General features: G+C 42.8%; 1 protein-coding gene across 1 annotated transcript; it reads left to right on the top strand.

The window, feature by feature from the left end:
- Positions 1–488: 488 nt before the first annotated feature.
- Positions 489–24,475, top strand: LOC107187958 (zinc finger protein 1). Its single transcript, XM_015576167.1, has 9 exons — positions 489–516; positions 16,334–16,683; positions 19,064–19,204; positions 20,533–20,833; positions 21,187–21,560; positions 22,054–22,407; positions 23,164–23,502; positions 23,601–23,760; positions 24,255–24,475. Exons 1-9 carry the CDS (start codon positions 489–491, stop codon positions 24,446–24,448), a joined length of 2,241 nt encoding a protein of 746 aa, XP_015431653.1. The 3' UTR covers positions 24,449–24,475.
- Positions 24,476–25,449: the final 974 nt, after the last annotated feature.

Below are 25,449 nucleotides of genomic sequence, written 5' to 3'. Positions count from 1 at the left end.
GGGAAGAACGATGGCAATGATAACCAGTCGCCGCACAGTGGAACGTCATCGAACCTGACGAGATCACGGTCGGTCATTCGAAAAAAAAAAATAACACGGGGACGCGTTGTGCTGGCCATTTTCTCTCTCTCTCTCTCTCTCTCTCTCTCTCTCTTTGTCGGCCAATTAAACCTTTACGGTCACCGATCGAACGTCGAGACAACCCCAGTATTTTTCATATCTCGATGCTCCCCGACGCGGGAACGGTCGGTTATCGTTACTTCGTACTGACGACGTGTTTATTGAACGATACAACAAAGAAACGGAACGGAAGAGTGCAAACATGCGTCGCTGTACCTTGAAACGTCACAGATCACGCTGGACGAACTCTTGAGCGGGATAATCACGGGACGTGTCGCTACTGCGGGAACGTTCAATCTGGCGGAATCGTCGACAAGACGCAGGAATTACGTCGAGGAGCACTGGTTCGCGCTCACGTGAATATGAACATGACTCTCGTCCGAAATACGTTCAAAGGTGAGTACAAATCTTCTTTCATGACCTGTACGCATGCAACCCGAAAGTTTCGGCCGAAACTGTTTCCTTCGTTTCTCGCGGTTCGCGTTCTTCACGACTGCGCACTCGGCGTTACTGTGTTCGTTGATTCATTTGAGGTTACTTATCGCTACGCTACGGATGTTTATGGATTTATCTGTAAAACACAATGAAGCAAAAGAATGATTGATAACATCTTTCACAAAATGTACAACTTAATCGACACCTTAATGGGAAAGGGGAACAGTATCTGTTATTCGATTTACATCTTCAAACATTTACAATGTATACTCTGGTGAAACAGTACGACCAGCACACAACGCATCATTTCAGTGTGTCTCACGCGGAATTCAGTGATCAGTGAACACTGTACTTTGACCGTGCAATCGTGTTTTAAGAACGTAGATCGTAGACGCGCGTTACGATGACGTTTACAGTGGTATTCTATCGGTATCATGCTGTCGACGATAGAATTATTCGTTTCCGTACTTCTCGAAACGCAGCAGGCACCTACACGTGATTTCTGCGTGCGATCTGTCTTTGTAAATATGTAACGCCTCTGGTGTGCGCGGTCGTCCGCTCCGTACACTCGGAAAGCACATTTGTACTTTAACACACGCGGAGAGCTTGTACGCAAGCGCACATACGGTCCTTCAAAATGTACCTATTTTTCGTCGGGACAACGTGTACGATTTAATCGCGTCGCCGTGTGTTCATGTTTTCGTTTCTGCTGCGCGGTCTTCGTGATATTATGCGGTAGCTCGATGCACTCGTTTTCACTTGAATCATTACCCTGATAACGTGACTACAGCTTCAAACATCCGTCATGACTGGACTCTGCGGATTTCAAGCTCTTACAACATATACGAACGTACCTACGTAGCACAATGAAAAAAATAATCGCGAGCAAGTATTACCAAAGTACTTATCACATAGGTGATCTGACACAAATATTTTAGATAGGTGAGGTTAACTTTGTCATCTATTTCGGTTTCTCCGAAATCGTTTGTACCGATAAGAATTTACGTGTCAAAAGAAAGTGCTCTCACATCCTCTTTTTAAAGCTTTGAAGAATCACCTTAGTAGCTTCCTCCACCTGAACCGTCGCAAAGATTCGAATTATTGTATCGTTTACTATTCTAGATTGTTCGTCCTGTTGGATGTAACTATTACATAGGTTCTAATTGCGTAGATAGTTAAGCTGTCCATCGTAAATCGGCAGTTCTAGCTACGATCGACAATGCGTGGACAACTTGACCGCGCCGTCGACGAAACTCGCGGCGTCAGTAAGGCTGACGCGAAGCGGCTGTTAACGTATAACCGTCGAAACGGGACCCTCGTAAACAGTTCGTGGAACGCGTCAAATGCCAAAAATCTTCTCGCGCACGTGCATCCGGGGGGGGGTGAGCCACGAAAATATTTTTCACCCATCGAGATATTCATTTGGGTCTCGTGATCTTGCGTCGATTCACGCGGCGTCACTCTGTTTCATCGCCGAAATATGGCCGCGACATGTCGTCACTGCGTCACCTAACGGTACCCGACGGTTTTTGGTGATTCACGAGTAAGTACGCTCCGTTCCCCTGAACTTTAAACCCTACACGTAACACGCGAGATCTTGAACCGTTTTGAACGCAACGACTGGTCAATCATTTCGTCTTCGTTTCCAACCGTTTTCACGCGGAGAATCGTCCCGACTCGAAAACACGGCAACCTTTTACCCCCACGTGGCGCGAAAACACGACAATGAAACAATGTTTTCGTTCAGACGGCCCCGTTCATTAAACGTTCGGCCACCATTAGCGTAGGACTTGGACGCTTGATCGCTTAAATGAGCCGTTCATTTGTCAAAGTGAGTAACTCCACGAAATATGTATTTAAACTTCATTGTCGATGTAAAAACTTAAGCACCAATTAAGTGTTCTGACTCTGAAGTTTGAGAAAATTCCAAGAATGAAGTTGGTCATTTTGGCCTGTGAACGGTTCAAATGTGACTTTCTTTCAAGCCTAGTCAATCTGGACCTTGATTAAATGGTAGAAAAGTTTAATAACATGTGAATGTTTACTATTACCTGCACTCAATTGCAAAAAATATAACTTTTATTTAAGGACCGATCATTTGAACGGTTCAGTAGAAATAGGTACAGTGACTTATATATTTGTTTATATACTTATAAAGTAACAATTAAATGTAAAAATTTCTGTACAATTTCTGTTTACGTGTCTTCGTTATTTTTACTTTTACCATACTTTAGTGAAAAGTTCTTCTTAGTTTTGAAATGAAATTCGTAATTCGGTACCTTTTTTTTATCAAACGAAGGTAACAGCCTTCCGTGAACAAATTGTGGGTCATTGTTTTTAGTCTTAATCATACACATTATACATACACTGCTTTTCTTGATCATCTATTGAAACGTGTAACACAGAATCAATGGATAGGATTATTAATTTCTCTGCACCAAAGTTCCGTGTTCGTCGAACAGATTCAAATAAAGTATAACCAGCAGGGCCAATCTCACTCGCCAGAAACGTAACTCGAAGCTTCTCGCGAGGCCAAGATCAGCGGCGCGGCGGCGTTCTGTTCTGCGAGTCAATAGTAGGTGTATATCCGATATACAAGAGTGTTACAAGAGGCGGCCGATTATTGTACAAGCTTCGCGACTGAGTCGTACCCCACGCGAAAATATTTACCGATCGGAGGTTCGGAGCAGACAGAAACCGCGTTGATCTATTTCTGGTGATCAGGTGGACGCCATTTCCCCGTGATTCAACTGCGTCGTCAGGCGTCGATGAAAGAACGAACGGATTTTCCACGCGCCGGTTGTGTTCAAATCAATTTTCCCCGAGGCGCGGCGTCACGGATGGATCGAGGTCGTAACTCAACTGCTCGTGTTACTCGTTAATCGGTTTGCTCGTAAATATTTACACGTCGCGGCTGAACAACCGATTACAAACTATTGCCCGAGGATTTAGTCTCGTTTAATGGAGTGAAGTTAACCGAAGGAGTAGGAAAGACGTGGGAAATCCACTTCGGTTATTGTAATTTGAATTGCAATTGACTCGCAGACTCCTCTCGATTATCTTCCCGTACTCGGATCCGGACAAAATTTCAATTTTTATAATAAAATGGTACTTCTTTATAAATGAATCGACATTTGTCATGCAATTATTTAATCTCATTAACTGTTTAAAGCTCAGGACGACACCCTTAGATAATGCTGCTTTTCACTATGTATTATTCGAATAAAATTCTGCCCAACTCGGCGCTGCACACACCGACATCGTGTGCCAAGAGACTCATCGAGCCCCGTGATCCATGAATCGTATATCGATCAGTTTTGCGAAATTCCTCGGTTCTCGAAATAAATCTCGCCGCGGACTGTCGAACGTGTTCTCCTCTTCTCCCTGGCCACGTCGAATTCCCTGGACCGTTTCCGCGAGCTCTCGATCCTTTCATCCGGCCGACACACGTACGTACACCACGGGCAGGGTACATTGTTCCTTGTCGACAGATAAGATTCCCTATATTCCGTGCGGGAGAGATGAATGACGGGCCTTGTATCAACGGGCAGAGCGCATCGTGTGCAATTTTACTTGTCGTCCACCCGCGTATTCGCCCGCCTTTTTCCTCTCTCCTGATCCCCCTCCATCCCCCTTTATCACGCTCGGCACTGCGTGTTATCGGTCTGTGCGGCGTGTTTCGATATTTTTTCAGAGCGAAACGCGGACGAATAACCGGAGTCACACGCGCATATACGAGATTGCGAAAAATGGCCAGTTTCCGGTGCGAGCACGCGCGCGCGCGACCACTTGGAGAACGAGCGCATACACTTTCTGGGAATCGATGTTTCTCTGGTTTTTGGGGGAAATAATTGCTGCATCTTCTGAACATTCTTATAGTGACTAGATTGGAGGTTAAATTGAATTATCGGTATGATTTAAAAGTTCTCGCCCGGGAGGAAATGTCTTTCTTCCGAATAAAATTGGTACCAAAATGGCACCACTATGTTCGTGAAACTTCCTGTGTGTGGGCGGTAAATACATGAATGCATTCTTTTACGACAGAAATTCTTTGTAAAGAACTTGAAGGAGCAGTATATACTGTAAAACACCACTGATGGCATTATCTTACTGACATTTTCTTTATGTGCACAATTCTTAATCGAGTGTGGTTCTTATCAACTAATTTCTTTGATGTGACTTTCATGGTTCGCGGTGTGATTCATTGGAAAAAAAAACATTGTAGATACTTTACTGCTTCGCTCTTACTGTAATTACAGTAAATGTAACATGGATCGATAAAGTTATTTCTTGATTGTGGGAGGCAATATAGGTACGTACATACTTCGTTTCATCGGGATCGTAGTGTCCTTTTCCGTTAATTTCGTTGTGACGAGACCGTGTAGTGTCTTTAAGCGACGCGTGCTTAGATAAATGCACGGCTGCCTGTATTTGCAAAGTTCTCAAACACGACGCACGACAAAAGAGTAATTAACTCTATTCGGCGGCACGAGGTCGGCCCCGTAGCTGTATTTGCTTGGCTGTTTCATTGTAGTTTGTACCCTGACGCGGTTCTCCTGGCGCTTTAAATTAACTTCCATTTGTTTCTCTCGCCCTCTGTCTCTCTACTCTCTACGTAGAATTTTCCGAAGTGAGTAGTTTTTTACTAGCGTCGACCAATTTATTATCCGAGATCGGCCAGGGTTCGTTATTACTTAAATCTCGTTAAAACTTTCATCCGCTCGAGTTTTGCACCCGATTTTTCCGGCGTATTCCTACGTATTTTCCATCGTTACAATCACAAACTCGTAATCAGATTGTGATTTTCCTTTTGTTTTTTAAACGTTAGTACTAGTGTTTATTATAAACCATCGAAGTTTGAATCACAGAAAGATGTATGGTACCGAGTAGATTCTTACAATAAATTTCTATCAAACGGTTATTACGCCATTCGCATGTATCCCGCGCGAATCCATCGATACACAGTTCAAACGCATAATCATACCCAGCATCCCATAATTGTAGGCAATAAGCCACTGTTCCCTGGCAAAGAATCTCGTTCGACGAATCATTCGTGACCCGAATAACACATCTCGAATGCTTCCCTGGATCCTATTATCAGCATTCAAGTGCCCTTAAACGATTATTCGAATGTTACCACTAGTCATCCGAAAAATACAATGTTCTAAAGATGTCAGATATATTTAATCAACAATTAAACCAATATTTTTTCGTTCGATTTACCTGGAACGACCTTTGACAATTCCTTATTTTCACGCAGAAATAATGTCAGTATTTAATCAATCGTGTGACAGAAATAAGATTATTCGGCTTATCGGTCGTTGTTTTACTCGAATCTTTGCTTCAAAAGATTAACAACCACGTCCACGATGTTCGTTTCGATATATATTTCACTCGACGTGGAACAGAGTCACGGTTTTCGACGTTTCTCTCGTATTAATCGACGAAGTTGATACGGCCGATTGGTCGGCATTTAGCCCGCGACCAATTGGCGCGCGCGTTCCATTGATTGGCTGGCGTGTACGCATAATGCCGTGGAATAACAGTGTCATTTGCGTTCAATCACGAACGTTATCGAAGATTCACCGCCGTTATACACCGTTCGCTCAGTTTTCGAGCCGAGCCCCCTACCGAACGATGTTTCGACGTCGCCGCCGGAATCGTAAAGGCACTGGCACGCCATTGGAACGCTCTTCTCGTTCCTGTTTCAGCCCCCTCGGTGGCCGTTATCTGATCGACTCCGTGAAATGAAAAAGCAGAAAACATGTCGTACGAATGTCTTCTTCGAGATTCAACTGTAACAGAAAACAACGATTTCATTTGTATTTTTTTTTTTTATCATTTTTAGTTTTTCCCTTATTTACCTGCAAAATTTCTACAGGCATGTAATTCCATCGCACAACATCCTTGGTAAAATAAGTCAGAACATTTTCTGGATTTAGTCGTTAGTTTCGCGGTATTCGAAAATACACGAGTGACAGACAACTGTGTAGACATTAAATCGACCACAGAAATAACGAATGAACCCAAAAATCAATCCTTCTTCATTTTCATTCGTAAAAATGTATCACCGAAAACAGTTGCCTCGTATGCAATACAACTATTGAATCGTTATGGTCGAGTTTAAATATTATCCATAAGAAAAACATCGAGTGTATAACGAAATCCAGTTCGTTTCGGTTTGAGTCAGTGCATCACGAAAATCCTGTGTCCCCGTGACGAACCGCGCACCGAAGTGGTTTTAACGTTCTGGAAGATGGCGGCCGCGCCCTATCAAGCTCAATGACCTCTCCGACAAATCGTTTACTTCTCGCGGCGGTACCGGCGTCAGCCGGATCGCCGCGACGCATCTTCGGCGCCGTGCGAACGCGCCTTTATGGTCTGATCCACGTTGTACACGCGTGACGTAAGCCCCCGTTCATCTGTCTCTCTATTTCTCTCTCTTTCTCTCTCTTTCTCTTTTTTTTCCACCTCCGGTCGTTGAAGGTACCGGCCCACTGACGATGGGATCAAGTTCACCAACACAACACACGTATACTACTCACCGCCATCGACCGTATTCCACTATCGTTTCGACGAAACCGAACAGCGATTACTACCCTGATATGCCCAAAATTTGTTATAAAATAAACTTTTTTCTTCGTAACATTACTCTATGTATTTCCTCTACCAATATTCGATGAGGAATCATCTGAGTTTTTTGTGAGCTAGAATTAAGATCTGTACAGTTCAACAGGTCAGTAAATGCGTTGAAAATTTATTTGATTTCTGTATTTTGTACTCTGTAACAACGTAAATTTCTGTGAACATTCACGAAAAGACGTTGATCGACTAGCCTGCTTGAAAAATGGAGACCAGACAGGCGTGTTTAACGGAAGCCAAAGACGTTCGTGAAACGTCTGTTCGAGGTATTTATCAAAGGGTTACGATGGGAATTCGCATGATCGTTACAACGATACATGTGTCTTTCCTTTAACTAATTATCCGCGCGAGACGTGACTCCTACGAACCCGTCCATGTTCCTCCTGAGAGAACATTGTACCACTTGACAAATAGTTTTCCTTGTAATTCTTGGCGGAAAGTAGCGGAAAATCGAAGATAGACTTTCGAGGAAGCGATTTATTTAGTCAGACTGAAAAGTGGTTCTTTGGTTATTGAAAACATCCACTATATCACAATTAATCCTCCGTAAGGCAATGTGGGTTGTTGACGACCCAAACGAATTTCCGTTTCCCCGGACCTTTCCTTCGAATTTTTAGTTTCAATGAAACAAGTTTTAAACATTCGACTTAAAAAACAATTATGCAATGTGGCAGAGACTGATAAGTATCTCAGAATTTTCTTTAAATTTAAAAAAAAAATAGGACATACACCAGCTTGCCTACGGAGTATGAAAAAATATAAGGTGCCTCCGAAAGTGATGCATAACCAGGCATGAGGTGATTCTACGGGAAAAAATAAGTCGAAAATGTAAAGTAACATTTTTTCATTTCAGACTTCTGTTTCGAGAAAATCGATTTTAACCATTAATCCGAAACGCCTATATTCGTCATGGTAGTGAGTAGAAACGGAATGCAATGAACAGACGCACTACCCAAGTCCTATTCAATTGTACGTGCATCCCGCAGATTGTCAAATTTAATTTCCTCGAAATTAAAGCCCCAAATGAACAAACTTTATTCTATATTTTTTCCTTATCTTTTTATGAGGAATCACCTCATACCCATTGGTATATAACTTTCAGACGCATCCCGTATGTTTGCCAACGGAGGGTTAATTCTGAAAAATTTACGTTTGACATCACGAGCTATTCCATCTCTCGAACGTATGCAGAATAAAAGATTACCATTATTTACTGTACACGATTAACAAATTAATTATTTCCCATATTTTTCCTTACTACGGCGCGAAATTACACAGGTGACAAACGTAGAGAGTATAACGTAGTTTACAATCGCGAGCGAAAATTGGATCGTCCAAGCGCATTCTCGTGTTTTGCAACATCGTTCTTAGTGTTCCTTTACCGCGATAAGATAATGATACGGCACTGGAGTAATGAAACGTTTCGTGTTTTGATCGCGAGCAATTCGATCGTCGAGACGAACCTTCTTCCTCGTTCGTTCTTCTGGTCTGTTTCGCCACACGTGTCTTTCGTGAATGGATGAAAACAAGAAAGTCCTTACGAGGATGACGGTCATTTTGGTTTAACGCATAGAAATGTTGGTAAATGTTGAATACCCCGAGTGCAAGGCGACCGAGATTTCTTGGATTTCCTAGAACCTCCTGTGACAATTGACCACGTCTCGTGGCCTAAAGCTGCCCACTTTCCGGAGTCAATCGGCGCGCTACTATTTCATATGATAATCTCACGGGACGACTGGCACTGATAGGCCACCGCGTCGTAGTATTACATTCGACAGCCGCGTAGAGTAGATATCTACCAAAATATGTTGCTCGTATTCGACAAGTGAATCATCCACAGACCAAAGTATGATCAACTCTATTTCTTTGCAGTTTTTCAAATTTTAATGCCAAAGCATGATTGATCGGTGCCAAACTTTTCTACATTTTTGTGAGGAGTCAATCACTTTTAACAAATGTAATTTAGTAGAAAAATCTTGTCTACCGTCCCTGTCCGTCTTCTGAACGCTGTTTGGTTCGACGGTATCATCCTCTCCTCTTCCACTTCCTTTCCCAGCCTTTTTGTCAGTACCATCGTATGTATTTCACTTTGACAAATGAACGGCTCGAATAAGAAAAATCTCTGTTTAATCGGCCGTTTAACAGAAATAATAATCACACTCTATAGAACATTGAAAACAAGATCATTCTTAATCCTGATCGAATCCTTTCTCTTTCTCTCAGAGAATCCATAAAATTCACAGTTTACGCGATACTCGAGATACTCGTAGGCTTTACAGTAACCAGAATCAAAGAAATTATTCGATCTCGTCTATTCGAAGAAGTTGTCTGAACAAAAATATATATCGTTCGCGCAAAGGAAACAAATTATTCGGTGGAGGGCAATAATTTCGATTCGAACGGCAACCGGTTTGCGGGTTTATTCTCGACGACAATTGATCAGCAACAAAAATAATTCCGCCGGCCGGTAAAGAACACAAAGAGAAGAGAGGCGAAGAGGGCGTGCGGCAACCAAGAGTCGCGAAACAAGAAAAAATAAGCCCATCGATTCTCCGCCGCGCGTACGCGGGTGTTTCTGCTTTTCAACAGCGAATTTTTCTTACCTTTCAGCGACGCATTCCGTTTCTCGACCGTGGCGGTGGGGAACACGCGAATAAAAATAAAATACGCGAGACGGGCTGCTGCGGTCGAGATCACTCGTTTCGCGACGGTATAAAAGACGCTTTTGGTAGGAAAAGTCTCGGATGAGATCTTTGATCGAAATTCTTCACCTTGCGAATAATCATTAAACGTACGATTTTACATTTTTTTGCATTTAAACGGGGCGTAATCATTACACTGAACCGTACCCTGCTGTAGCTACCCACTTGGGAAAAAATCGAATTATTATATTAAGTGCACCTTAAACGCTGTACATTGAACATATACACCAAAAAGAAATTCAGTATAAACCTGAATGTTCCATAAAATTTGACCGCAAAAATCTGATTTTATATTGTTTTGTTCGAATCATCGCCATCGCGGCGGCCACACCCTATATCTACTCCAAACGGCTCCATCGATTGTTAAAGATTGTGGAAAGGGAATACATACACGAGTTAATAAAATGAACACGAGTTGTCCATCGGTCACAATGAAATATACCTTTTGATCACGATCGACGATCGAGTTGATCGGCGTGGCCGCGCGCGTATCTGAGATTGCCTGATATCACTTGCAATTTGCTATGCTCGTTTCTGCATTCCACTGACGTCATTGGTGGCGCATCCCCTTCCCTTGAGGACAGCACGAAAGATACGCATCTGGATATGGTCTCTTTGTAACTTGGACGTTCACGTGTATCCGCGAGAATGTCGATTCCAGTCGAGAGAAAAGAGATCGATCCTTCTTGAGGAAGCACTCGAGTAAATTTAGAAGAACATGTTCTCTAAAATTCTCCGATAAGTATGGAAGATCCGCCCAAAACCGGGTACCCTGGGTAAATTGGAACCTACTGTTATTTTTAAAACGGTTTATAATTTTTCATCAGTCAATTGCATCTGCCCAAACTATGGGGCAACATCGTGTATGCAAAATATATATTCGCCATTTCTTCTTGCATTCTTTTTTTTCTAAAAAGTTAAATGTAAGCTATTGTTTGGCGAAGAGATTCCTTTAATAAACCACAAGTCTCGGTTTTTTTCTGATTTTATTAATGTCAGAGTTATGAAATGTTATTCTTAGGATCCCGGTTTTATCCCAGCCTTCCTGAACTGTGGGTATATATTTTCTGTAATCGGTAGTGACAAATATGTATTATTATAATTCTTTATTTAACGATCTGTAGTCTCGTTAAGGCAAGAAGATCCTCAAGGCATCACAAAGAGTTGGCGTTGCATCATCGCGTGTTTTCACAACCGTAGACATAAAAGTGATCTGTATACTCCGATTGACTGTTGCTAATACCTTCTCCCGATTCAAGACGTACAGTCTAGACTTCCAGGAAACGGAGTTCAGAGCGCAAAAGAGGATTAATCGCGCGTCTGAAATTCCTCCGGTTCGAGAACGCGAAGAGGAACGCTGATGGTATCTTCGCGGGTCTGAATTACTTTCGATTTCTTCGAAGTAATAATCGGCACCACGGTCAAAAATATGTATTCCACATCAAAATCTAATCTATTAGTCGTAGACGAAAAAGTTCGAGTCTATTAAAACCAAAAATATTCCCAAACGAAACATAGTAGCTGAGCGTTATTACAGAAAAATGGCGTCGCTCAAAAGAATACAGTCCCTGATTACGAGACACTCGATTTGTTGTCGATTTAGTTTCGAAGAAAATTTTACAGTTAAATTAATAATAAACTACCACAAATCCCCAAAAATTATATTTATTTATAAAACGCACAGTCCAACTATTATTACTAGCCCATGAATGACCATGCATTCTAATAATAGAAATGGGTTAATTTACAAGAAGTAATAATGCTTCTATCAGCTCTCATGTAAAGTAAATGCCTCGTTTAAACTGTGTCAGACTAATTATTATACTAAATTTTAAACAATCAGGCACGTTATACGTGCAATCAATGTCGGCATTGAACGCACGGATAGGCACGTGTTTCATCGTTCTACGAATTAACCCTGCCACGATCTTTAGGTCTGTTTCAACCAAAACTATTTCAGTTTCTACGACCCTACACACTTCTTCGACTTACTCTTAATCTCGTTTCTTTAGAAATGTCCTTATTTTTACGAAACATATAAGGAATGTGTTACTGATCTGCATGTTTCATCTTCCTCGTCATTATACCCGAATGTATATGCTCGACTTAGGACCGAAGCAGGGTTAATTCGCCAATGGAGTATAGTCGAAGATCGCGAAAAACGAACGATCAACCCTTTTCACTCCACAGCGCAACTACAGCAACATAAATCACCATAAAATCGATTTCTTATCGATTCATTACGAACTAAACTAACGAATAACATTTCAATTACAACCACTTAAAACTCTTTATTGGACAAACGCTGAACTTATTCACTTCGTACACAATCGTTCTAGTCACTAGTCATTCGGAATGAAAAAATCACAATGTGAAAAGGGCTTTTAACCCTTCTGTAGGCAACCGGGTACCCATTTCTAAATTTCCTTTCACAATTTTGTATGTTGATATCTGAAACAGTACTTGGTATATTATAGGAAGAGAAAACTAGGAGTTTCGAAAGAGTATAAATGTAAAATTATCTATGTTTACTTACTCTGTTAGAATAGGGCTAGTAACAGTGAATATTTTGGTTGCCCACACAAGGGTTAAAAGTGTGTTCACCTCTCAGTCGTGTTCTCCGTCGTCCCGAGAACCGTTTATTGACGGTTTATTTTTTGGTGAACGATCGATCTATGCGGTTTCGCAATGTTCAGCCGCAACGTGATCGAGCGACGTTATCGTCGCCCGACAGTCACGGAATCAGTCGGCCTCCAAAGCCCACCGTCGTTCGAAGGCGATGTAGATCCATGGACGCGGGCTATACATTCTCGCACGGGCACGTAGGAAGGCAGGAAAGGTCACGGCTCTGACCCATTTCGACGTTTTATCGGAGCATAACGCGAGCAAAGTTCGTCTTCTCGCGGTTGGCGCTCGCGAGCTCCCGCCGTAGGAGATTACGTTCGTGCGACTTCCGTTTTTCTTTCCTCGCCTCAGATTTCCCCGTCGATCACCGGCTTTCGCAACGATCTTGTTTATTTTCTCCGACTACAACGCTGAAATTCGAGAACCGGAACCCCGTGTCGTTTGACGATCCTTCCATCGGACCGCAGAGAAGGTTCATTGGCATCGAACCACCGAAGGATTAATGGACTCGATTTTACGTTATAGCTTTAAGTTTGTCAGTGATTTCTTAGTTAATTGAAAAGTTCCGAAGAAGAGCAGTATTCTCTTCCTAGGACCTTGAAGACGGGGTATACTGCTCGAAACAATTAGAGGATCGCTACTGGCTTGCCTTTCTATTCCTCTAGCCAATCTAAGGAAAAGAAACAAATGCTCATAAGTCTGATAAATTAACATTTTTTGCGTACGATATTAACAGCTAATTCCAAATATGTCACAAAACTTCCAAGAATTCTGCGTGGTATTGACAGGCATAGTAACTGAGAGATACAAGAATGAACATCCTACGTACCAGAAATTAACAGAAAAATCATGATAGACACGGTGTACTGTGGTTTTTATACGGCATAAGTGCCCATAGGTCAACACCTAGCTTCGATTCCCTAAATAAAATTTACAGGAATTCTGTTTGGTATCGACAGACACACCGTGACCGCGATACATGATCCTCTAATACTTTCGAGCAGGGTAACATCTAAGTAACTAGAGATTAACGGAAAAATCACAGCAGCTACCGTCGACATAGGCACATTTGTCCCCGAAAAACGGTACCACTTGTTACCAGGAACCATATCTTCTACGGAAGGAATAAATACGAAGGCGAAAACATGATCGAGCGATTCCCCCCATCGTGGTCGCTGCAAGAGTCTTCGACGTCGTAGTGACTCACGGCAGAAATTTTATCCTGGCCGGCGATTTGCCAAACGTCCAAACGTCGCTATCTCTTAAATGTTGCTTCCGTTCGTTCGATTCCTCGTGGCTTCTCAACCTCTTCCCCTTCGTTGGGGACGTTGTTGGTAAAATTCATTTAGCCGTGGGTAACCATGAGATGTGTTTCCAGCTCGAAAAGCTTTCGTACCGATTCTTCGTCACGAGATGAGTACGCGTGGACCACTGTGTTTGTGTGTATTTCTTTTGGCTCTGGAAAGGTGAACACGGCGCATTTTCGCAGTGTTTTCCACAATGTGCCCATTGGTCGACTAATTTCGTCAGACGCGATACATCGGCGGAATCGCTGGATAACTCCGAGATTAAGCGAAATTGTTTCTCGCGCGATCCTCTTCCGAGAATCGAATCGCGTCGGGACGGACACACTGGGATTTCGTTGATTGGCCGGGTTGGATAGACGCGCGAAGAGAACTGAACGCGCTCGCCTTAAATTGAATAGTTAGCGAAGTTTGTTCTGGGGATGAATTAGGCTGTTACATGATTGTTAGAGTTTGTGGGATTGGGCTCCGAGTAGACTTTCTTGGGATACCGAACAATGGATAGGTATACCTACTCTCAACGCACTGATTGGCCGAATGATCTGTGAACGAGCGATGCAGTTTTCGATTTTAGTGAGAATTTTAACCGTTACCGATTATGTCAACTTTTACTTAGAATATCAACTTTAATGAGATTATCCATTTTTTCTGAGACCTGCAACTTTTGCTGAGTTTTTCCACTTTTGCCGAGACTGTCAACTTTTACAGAAAATGTTAACTTTTACCGAGAAACTTTTGGTGCAAATGTTAACTTTTACTGCGAGGTGTTGATTGTTAACCTTTTCAACGCTAAAATGTCAGATGACATGCGTGTATTATACGCGTACTTGTTGCGACACAGTGTGCACTGGCCTATAATGATTTTTCTCTTTTAATGTTGTTTTCACTTTTGAATTGTTTAATTTTAACCTTTAATAACTTTGCATAATATGGGCTTGTAGCGCGCACTGAATGGTTGCATGCGGCATATAAATGGGTTCGCAACGCGTGGTGAAAAATTTTTCTAAACATATACGTACCTTATGGGTTCATTGCGCTGAAAAGGGTAACCATGGATGCGAGAATAGTAGAATACTATACAGAAATTGATATTGTTACGAGGTTTGAGAGGATCATTTTATATTTTGTTCAATGCTGACTAAAGATTCAACTTTAACTTTTTTTTTTCACGAAGCTGCTTTCGAATTTATTCTTCCACTAAATTGTATTATCAGATTGTATATTATTGTTTCCTTTGGAATAGTTTATCCGATGCAAGGAACACGTTGATTCGAAGTAATAGTGAGTTCTGAAGTTGTTGCATTCTTGGTCAGGTATTTTTCTTCTCGTTTACTTCGCGAAGAAGAGCTCGGCCTCTTCGCAATTGTATATTTACGAACGTCGGACCGAACGACGTGTGGAGTGTGGTAGTGGTTCTGCCTTCAATTGGGCTCCTTCACGAAGATATTCGCATCCCACGTTTCACGTTGATCAGACCTGAAAGCGTGTTACAAAAAGCACTTCCTTCGATATAACGCAAATTTCGCTGTCCGAAGCTTTTTAAATTCTTTCACGATGATACTAGAAAGTTTACCGTTGAAACGAAAAACGCAAACATTTTCACTGAAAATCAACGAAAGAAAATGTCAAGTGAGAACTCTACACGTTCGTATTGAAATGTAACAGTTGTAAGTTAGGTCTGTGCGCATTGTGGTACAAAGTAAACGATTTATAAATGATCGTGTTCATAGCTCTTTTCGAATGTTGAAATATCAGTGAATTTACCAGCGAATAAAATTAACGAACTGTTTACTAAAATATGGGTATATAAAACATTCTCTGTAAACATTTAATTTTTGTAAACATCGTTCAACGTATTCCAGTAACTTACAGCCCCATTAAGTCCAAATAGATCTATCGAATAAATTTGTGAATTTGAAATATCCAAACAAATGTTCCTTCGTTCTCTTTATCAAGGTTAGCTCACCCTTAAATACTAATCCATACTCCCGTTAAAAATAAAACCTACATCACCCACAGGTGCGCCAACAGGTAATTAAAACAGAATTTATGAGCTCGCGTCTGCCGCGTACCACCGCGAAATTATACCGCCGGGTATAATATCTTCTGCCCAAAAAGCATTAAACCCAATGGGTGTAAAGGGTTCGTCTATGTAGCCCCCGCTATCTCACCGTGACAGAAAACTTGTGATTTTTGTACCCCTCCGAATAGGTATACCCCCTTAACCTTGCAATCCTCCTCGCCATAAGAATCTCTCCGAATGATATCACGAGAGACAAAAACCACCCCCGATCCAAGCTTGTCATCGTTCATCCCTAAACAGAGGCGGCGGAACCGCGAGTGCATGCACACGCGGGTACACAAAACCACACGGCCCTGTTATCACTACACACACTAACACAATTGATAGCCAGTTGGAGTGGTAGACAGGAGGGTAGGGGAGGGGGAAAAAAGAGGGGTAGACGGAGGCGACAAATAACGATGCACGTGCGGCTCGTGTTTCAGGTTGCAGCGAGGACGAGGCAGCAGGTGTCGTGAACGCGGAGGTGGGCGGAGGTTGCGCGGCCGGGGCGCCAACCACAGGAAGTACCGCTGGAGGTGGTAGCGGGCCAGGTAGCGACGCCAGTGGTGGTGGTGGTGGCGGCGGTGGCGGCGATGGAGCGGGAACAGGAGCAGGAGGCGGTGGCCACGGGGGTGGCGGCGAGGGCGGTTCGACGAAGCAGGGTGGCGAGAGGTGTCCCCAGTGCGGGATCCTCTGTCGGGACGTCCACGTCCTTCAGCTCCATCTCGAGGACACGCACAAGACCACCTACGCCATCGACAAGAACGATCTCAACGCTCAATTCCCCCAAGTGGTGAGTGAAACTAACGTCAAGGACAGGGAGGACTCCATTGTTCCCCGGTGTATTATCGATCATGCGCGGCACTGGCCCACCTAACCCAACCCTCTCTCACTCCTATTTACCTTTCTTCCTCCTTTCAGCCTCCCCCATCCCCCTGCTCTGGGTTCTTCTCTTTCTTTCGTCCTTTTTTTATTTCAGATGTTTCGGACTTGGTTTAGGGTATTATGGGGTATACGCAGGTCGTCAGGGGTGTTGAAATTACGCCGCGAATTTTGTGGAACCTTGTATAGAGATAGTACAGTGTCTGGATGGTGTCTTGCGAAATTTTGGATTTGAGCTTCATACTCGTCGAGAACGATATTCATTGAAACGGTAGCTTGTTACTTGCCGTGTTTAAAGGAGAATTAACCCCTTGCGACGAGCTTCCGTACGTTGCATGGACGATTATTTCTTTGTATTGTCGACCGAGTTCTTAACTGTTCTAATTCCAATTTTTCGAAAAAATTTAGTTAATCAAAATCTAGGACTCATTGGTCGAAAGAATACCAATTCACCATAGTATAAAGAAAATTGAACTGAGAAAATAACAAATATGTATTTAAGCCCTAAACTTAAAGTTATGTAAATCCTAACTCACGAGGGTCAGGATAGAAGTTGTTACGTCATTTAAGTTTACTTGGTGGTTCATTATCGTAATTTACTGTTGAAATTGAAAGGATCTTTTTAAATAGGTTCTTGGCGGTTCTCCGTTGGCTCGAAAAAGCTTATTAACTCCCTGCTTTACGATTTTGTTTACGACCCTGTTCGCCCCGAGCTACTTTATTGTTAGCAATTTTCCAGACGGAAAAGGAATTCCACGTTCGTTGTAAGTGTACATTTATTCTGAAAAGTTAAATATTAAAATCAACAGAACAGTGCTTTATTCTGACTCGACAAAAGTGGATAATATTTATGTTTATGAAAATACAGATTGAAAAACCGTCACCATGAGCCTGTCTCGGTGTTACAAGGCAAGGGATTAATAACCTGCCGTAAGTAAAATCTTCATGAAACCATCGATGGAGTAAGCATTTGATGGAATATAAATGTTCGATCGCCCATTCATTCAGAACCGGACATTTCTTTCGACAAACATTCTTCATTATAATATTCGAAACGGAGATGCTATTAATGTTAGATTACTTAATCATTGTCTTAATTGACTTAAAAGTGAAATGAAGACATTAAACTCGATGGAGGTATTTAAGTCTGCATCACATGAACCATCTTTCACATATATCATTGTTTACATACATGTTTATTTTAATTCCACGACGTTGAATCTTCATCGAGCCGTGTGTAAAACGTCATTTGCTCCTGCCCGCGTTTTCCAGTCACAATGCACGAAACAGAGTTGCTTCTCTGATGGCAAAAGCGGGGACGATCGTTCTTCAGTTTCACTTTGAAATTCCAGCGTTCTTTTGTTACTTTATGTAGTTCACGGCTACGCCGGAGCCCACGTGGGCCGTGCACACGGAGGGGGCTCTGAATAAAGAGTGTGCAGGCACTACGGTTCGCGTTTTTCCGTGCGGTGTAAAGTGTGCTTTTTTAGAACGAAACATCCCCGGGGGAACAAAGGCATTTCGCGCGCTGCTGTCCCGATCGACCGCAAATGGAACAAGAAAATCCCCCCCCCCCCCCCCCCCGACCGCGAATCTTTTTTTCACGTTTCGATCGCGAATTCAACAAAACAAGAAAAATACCATCGGAATTAACCGAAGAATATATCAGGTGTACCCAGTAAGTGGTCCACTATCTTTGTTTTTTTTTGGGGGGAAATTTTGTATTTGTTTTGAAACGATTCAGAACCCTGTGGCTATCTCAACGGCATTCGTTATTTGGTTTCCATCGTTCTCCGTTAGTTTCACTACATTGGTAAAGGACATTTCGATTTGTATTTGCACGAAGAATATACATGTTGCGGACTGTCTCATTTTTTTGAGACACCCTGTATATCCCGCACTTTTTCTGATGGAAAATATGCGAGTTAAACGCGACACGTGTGAGCAAGGACGTTTCTAAGATGCAGTAAACTAGCCTACATTAAACGAATGTCTACTGTATATTAGAACTATCTATAGTGGATTACGTTTTGGTACACCTAATATTAACATGTTAACCACGGAGATCCTACTTCGGCTGATTTTCCGTTCACAATCTATTATTTGATCTTATATTTGTATTTAACGACGGTCATCAATGACCGACTAGGCGATGAATCATGTTCATCATGTATGGCATAGGTATATATGTTTCAGATAATATTTCGGTGAATAATATATTTATCGCTAATAGTGGCCGGATATGACGGCCAATGAATGTGGTTGAAGATTCAATGAATTTATTGTTTCAGTCGTGCAAGGTGTGCAGCAAGACCTTTGCAAACGTCTACCGACTCCAGAGGCACATGATCAGCCATGATGAGAGTGCCGTGCTTCGTAAGTTTAAGTGTCCCCATTGCGAGAAAGCCTTCAAGTTTAAGCATCACCTCAAGGTACTACGAGTGCACCCTTATTTTTCATTTCTCATTCGTTACATCGTTTCATTTCCGTTTCGGTTGGTGTCCCTTTCAATGATCTCTCTCTTTCTCTCTCTTTCACGCAGCACCGCCTGATTCAATTACATAGTTTGTCTCCTGTAGTCGCATCGAGAACGACTTGTTTCGAATAGTTGTTTACGTTCCCTTTTGTTTCCATTCTGGAAAATACACGCTGGCGGCTAAACACGTTTGGTATCACTCGCTTCCAGTTTCCAATAAAATTATCACGTTCCGTCCGAATTCAAATTTACATTTTTGACGATCGTTATAGTAACTTTCGCCTTCTTGATTTTCTTCTTCGTTTACCTGTGATTAATTAAATTTGCTGTAAAATATCCTGTTGGAACACCAGAGTGAATCCAAACTTTTGGCCGGCTGTTTAGTAACTGCTAAGGTTGTTGCACGCGAAAATCAGCAAGCTATTTTGTATATAAAGTTTAAGTTGATTGTATTACATGTTTTATGTTTTTGTCGTTCGCTGTGTGATTTCGAAGGTCCAACGACAGGTTTAAATTGATAGTTTCGAAAGTTCACTTCTCGTGTCGTTGCCTTTCGTTGAAGAGTTCAGCAATACTTGGCAGAGATGATGATGCAATTATAAGGTCCCACAGAGCGCGTTTATAGAAAGGGAACGCTGCATCGTAGAGCAGCATCACGCTTCAGTTTATTCGTAATTTCATTCGATGTTTCGAAAACAAAAAACGTTTAAAACTGTATATCAATAAACGTATAAAATTCTTCGCTTTACGTGCAACAACCTATCGGAATGCATCGATTGATACACCTGCACCGAATGAGATTGATATATCCGTTTTATTTAGTTCTTACACGTTTTGTTAGACTTTAGGTACGTTCTCACATACCGTTGTCGTTCATCAGTTTAGAGCACCTTTTTAGACTTTACAAATTTTCCTTACTAAACTATATTCCGAATACGATCGCAATATTCATTCTAAGCCATGATACATACAGTAGTGCATAATAAAATGTTTGTAAAACGCCATTTTCTAACGAAACAGAAACTCTGTAAGCCAAGATACATACCAGTACTAATCCTTTTAGCCTTCTAATATTTCATGATCTCTAATCAAATTGATTTTATTGAATTTTTGTCAAATTTTCATCAATGTCATGTACGATACTTTCTATAAAACAACGCAGATTCATTTATGTAAAGAGTAAAGGGTGCCCGAAACTTTCGAACAGCAGTATACATTGGACGGGTCGATTTGCCTTATTTGTCGTTTTTAACATCGTCCGTTTCGTTTGTTCGAATTCTGTAGGAACACCTCCGCATCCACAGCGGTGAAAAGCCATTCCAATGCAATAACTGCGGCAAACGTTTCTCTCACTCGGGCTCGTACTCGAGCCACATGACCTCGAAGAAGTGTTTGATCGTGAACCTGAAGAAATCGCGGCACACGAACGTGACCAGCGTCGATCGAAGCCCGAAAAAAGCGCAACAACCAACGCCGCCTGGACGACGCGAGGCCGATCTGCTCGCGGCGAACAATAACACGTTTCTTCCGATTCTCCCGAAACTTTCGCCCTCGGATTATCAGGAAATACAACGGGAAGGAGCGGGTGAGAACCGATAAAATATGTCTGTGCATACGGAGAAATAGATTTTCATTTGTGACCGTTAAAATCGGTACTCGGAACGATTTCGTTCGACTTCAACTTCGTAAAATTTTACAGCCTATTATTCACGCCTAGTCTATTTCATGAGAAAGATCGTGAAAGTATTTTCGTAGAGTTCATAAACTGATTCTTGCCCCTTGAATGAAATTTGAAAACGAAAACGCTTAGTCGAACACGTGTAAAAAAAGTTCCACAGAACCAGTCGGAAATGTGTAAGAATCTCGATTTACCTGTAGCACGCGGTCTGTCATTTAAGATCCAACAGATTTGCATCGGAGAACGTAATTCCGTTTCAGGTATTTACGATATGCCGACCCTTCTGCCTCAAATGATGGGGTTCCGCAACTACTTTCTCCAAACGTCCCTGAGCAAGATCCTAAATCAGCTGCATCCGACGAGGAATTTGGACGAAGTGGCCGCGAAATTCGCGCCCCATCGGGAGCTTATGAGCCCATCGACGGCGGATTCCGAAGGCACGGAGGGTACGGAGGGCAAGGAATCCCCAGCGCCAACTGATCAGGTCTCGGATCGACTTCAGGGTCTGGACGCGGTTCGACTGATCCTGGAAACGGTGAACACCTCGGTGACAAAGCAGCTGCTGGAGGCGAACGTACGGAAGCTATCTACTTCACCGGCCACGATGAAGCGGGAGTTCGACGAGGATTATCAAGTAAGGCGTCGTTCTATTAAACGGATTTCCTCCATTCCCTGATGCGGAGGTTGATAAATCTATTTTAACAATATTCCTTTATTTTTTCCCATCGTCCCCATTTTGACTAAACAGGAAAGGTTAGAAAGATATTCTTATTGTACATTTAGAATTGTTTATTGTACATTTGACACATCAGCTGGAAGTATTCTTGGAAACAGGTGCTCCCAATTTCTTCATTTTCATCCCGTCGAAATTACATAAGCAACTTTCGCATCGTTTTAACTTTACCTTGATTTTAAAGAATGAAAGAAAAGGAGATGAAGACCTGCATAGGGATTGGATTAACGATCGCCATCGTGAAGAACATGGTGTTATTAGCTCACGCGTCTTTCCTTTAATGACAGTGTATCCGTCATAGTGTATTCTTCTTCGTGTTTTTAAATATTTCTGGAGCAACCCTTGTAAAGCCAATAAGCGTGCGACTTCACGAAACTGTTCTATAATTGTGCAGGATCAAGATAGTGAAATGTCTAGCGAGATGGCCCACTATCCGGACTGGTCAGCGACGGATCAATATGATTCCCAGAGCGAAGGTTTAGCGGCGAAGCTCGAGGACGTAAATCAACCGAGCGCGAAATCAGGCTGCAAGAGGAAAGCCGAAGACAGCTCGGAAGTGGACTCCGAGGACGAGGAGGACTCGACGCAGACACACAACGACAACGGTAGAAGGGTGAGGGCTAGGTCGTTGATAGACGACGAGCAATTGGCTGTCTTGAAGGGGTACTACGCCATCAATCCACGGCCCAAGAAGGAGGAGATCATCATGATTGCGAATTACATCAATTTTCCCACTCGTGTCGTGCAGGTATATTTTTCAGCATGCTTGCGGACCACTGTTGTGTCCAATAGAAATTTTTAAGCTGCCTGCTCCATCTTGATTCTAGTTACTTTACCTTTGTGAAACTTCTTCGCCTATACCTCTGTTAATTACCTGGAGTCCCTATCCATTAATTCTTCCACATTCTACATTAGTTACTTTGTTACACCTTCATCACTTCCCCCACTCTATCCATATTACTTTCCTTACTCTTCCTACACTAGTTCCCCTACTCCGTCTTCATTAAATCACCCACTCTGCCTACCATTCTTCTCCCACTTTGTTTCTAGTATCGCCCCCACTATGTTTTAAGCAGTACTCCCACTCTGATTCGATTCAATGCCACGTTTCTGTAAAAGATTGATGATTATTTTATTAATTTTTCTTCTTATGGCTTCAGTTGCAGTAACACTCTAAAATCCTATTTCGATTTTTGTTTATGCCGAAATGAAGGTTACAACGCGCAATTGTCCTACAAGCTGTTGCTGCGATTCACAAAAATAATCGAGTTAAACAGAAACTGGTTCAAGGATTATTCCCATTATCATTACTGCATACATTCTAGCGTCTAGAAACACTCCTCATTCCACCTTCACTAGTTCCCCCTCCTCGCTTTCCATAGCAAATGAAACGTAACAACACAACCTATAGAGAGTATATAGACGCGTAAATCACACGTAGACAGCGGTACAAACGTCACAGGAAATGGGAGAGCGATTGTTCTAACAGAAATTTCCAATTCAGGTTTGGTTCCAAAATTCTCGGGCGAGGGATCGACGGGAATCGAAGATACCAGCTCTGGTGCCGTTAGCCAATCCAGCCAGTCAAACCGTCATCGAGCAACCGCTCGATCTCTCGAAAAAGGAAGCGCTCACGCAGTCACCGTGCAAGGAGAACGACACCAGCTGGACGAAAACCGCGATCTCTTCCCCCGGCGAGCCGAAGAACGAAAATCCGCCGCCGCATAATCAAGATACGGACGACCTGGAGGACTCGCCTCTGGTTATAGACGAAGAGACCACCACCGATTCCGTGGAAACGAAACGCACAGCGCCACCGCCTTCGGTAGAAACCGTTCCAAAGGTAACGAACTCGAACCAGTTTGCTAAAAAATGATCTATCTATTCTTCGTGCTGCCTCGGCATCATTATAACACGCGACGTATCGCTGCATTTGAGCAGACTCAGCCTCAGGCAAACACAAAGAACGAAAGCGAGAACGCGAGTCAACCGGAGGCTCCGCCAGCAGCTGAGGTCGAGCAGGGTGTCTTCTTCTGTGATCGGTGCGACAAGACATTCTCTAAGCACAGTTCCCTAGCGAGACACAAATACGAACATTCCGGTACGTATTTCAGATGTTGGATGCTTTAGTATGCGTCCATTTAATCCAGAATGTAATCTATTTATTTCCTACCATGAATATAAAGTTGATTGTAACATAAGGTGACTAGACGTCCTGGATTAGGCGGGACAGTCCCAGAAGTTTAGACCTGACCTTGGGTTTGGATGTCTCGCGGCGTTCAGACTTTGGATATCTTTCAATTTCTCGTGCTCATAGAAATTCAAACCCGTTCGGCCCATCCTCTAGTCAATTCGCTATCGCGTCCGATGCGATGAAAGAGCTACATTTTTAAACCATAAAAGTAGGTTTCTCGCGGAGCTGACTGTATTTAGAGACAAGCGAACTGCCAGTTGTTTTCTGTACAGTGTCCCAACATCCATCTCCCAAGGGGTTCGAGCTTTTTCGAAGCGTAGCGAATCCAACCATTTACCCATCGATCAAACGATCGTGGCGCAGAGAACGTAAATAATAAAAGATCATACGTATTCCCGCAGGGCAAAGGCCGTACAAATGCATGGAGTGCACAAGGGCGTTCAAGCACAAGCATCATCTGACCGAACACAAGCGACTGCACAGCGGCGAAAAGCCCTTCCAGTGCCGCAAGTGCCTAAAGCGCTTCTCTCACTCCGGCTCCTACAGCCAGCACATGAATCATCGTTACTCTTACTGCAAGCCGTATAGAGAATAGAGATATTTCCGCTAGTTGAAGGCGAAAGAAGACGAAGAAGAAGAAGACTCGTGGGCTTAAGTTAAGTATGTGACGGTCCTATTTCACTTCCAATATACAGGACTCGGCATTTAAGTTCCAAAAAGGGATAAAGAAAAATATGTATACCTCGCGTTCCACGCGCGGGAAACACGGTACGGGGAGGGGAGGGGGGAGGGGGGGAAGGAGATCTAGGAGGCACGATCGTCACGCGGCGGAAATCACGGAAACAGAGAGATCACGATCCCGGAATATAAATACGTGAGAGAGAAAGAGAGAGATTCAGTCGCGCGTTCGTATCGTGGACTGCGTGAAACGCAGAGCGATGAATTAGCCGAAGCCTAAAATTATATATTTCGCTGGTTTGCACGAAACTGAAGGGATTAAGGGACGTATCAGCGACTGCGATATAATCTCTCGAAAGTGTGAACCGGGATGAAAGTGATCCGTGTCGGTTCCTCGAGAGGATCGGGGAGGATTGGCTTCGTGCTCAGGCGGCCATCGTCCGAGCGTCTTCGTCCGATGGAAGTTCGTTCTCGCGCTGAAATTGTATAAGAATCACGCAAACACGAGGTAGCGAAATGAATCCACGGCGAAACCCCTCTCGAATCGACCGAGTATAAAACCAAACAATACGCAACGGTACCAAAAATGCATAATGCAATAATCTATTATATATATATATAATATACATAATATTTTAGTATTTTTATTAACAAGATTATTATATATACCATGACAATAATAAGGAAACTAATTAACGTACAAATTTGTTAGCCACGTTCGCAAACGGGGCACGCGATATTCACTCGCGACGCGCGCAAAAAAAAAACATGGCGAAGGGATGACCGGGAGCCCGTTGGGAGAGGGAGAGAGAGAGAGAGTGAGAGAGAGAAAGGAAATCGGGCGTGTGCGATCGATATGATAGATAATTTCGATGGAGAAGGAAACGTGTTACCTTTTAAGACGCAAGACTATACTTT

This window comes from Dufourea novaeangliae, unplaced genomic scaffold, assembly GCF_001272555.1.
Source record: "Dufourea novaeangliae isolate 0120121106 unplaced genomic scaffold, ASM127255v1 scaffold109, whole genome shotgun sequence".
NCBI classification, from domain to species: domain Eukaryota; kingdom Metazoa; phylum Arthropoda; class Insecta; order Hymenoptera; family Halictidae; genus Dufourea; species Dufourea novaeangliae.
This window is presented reverse-complemented; position numbering and strand designations above follow the sequence as displayed.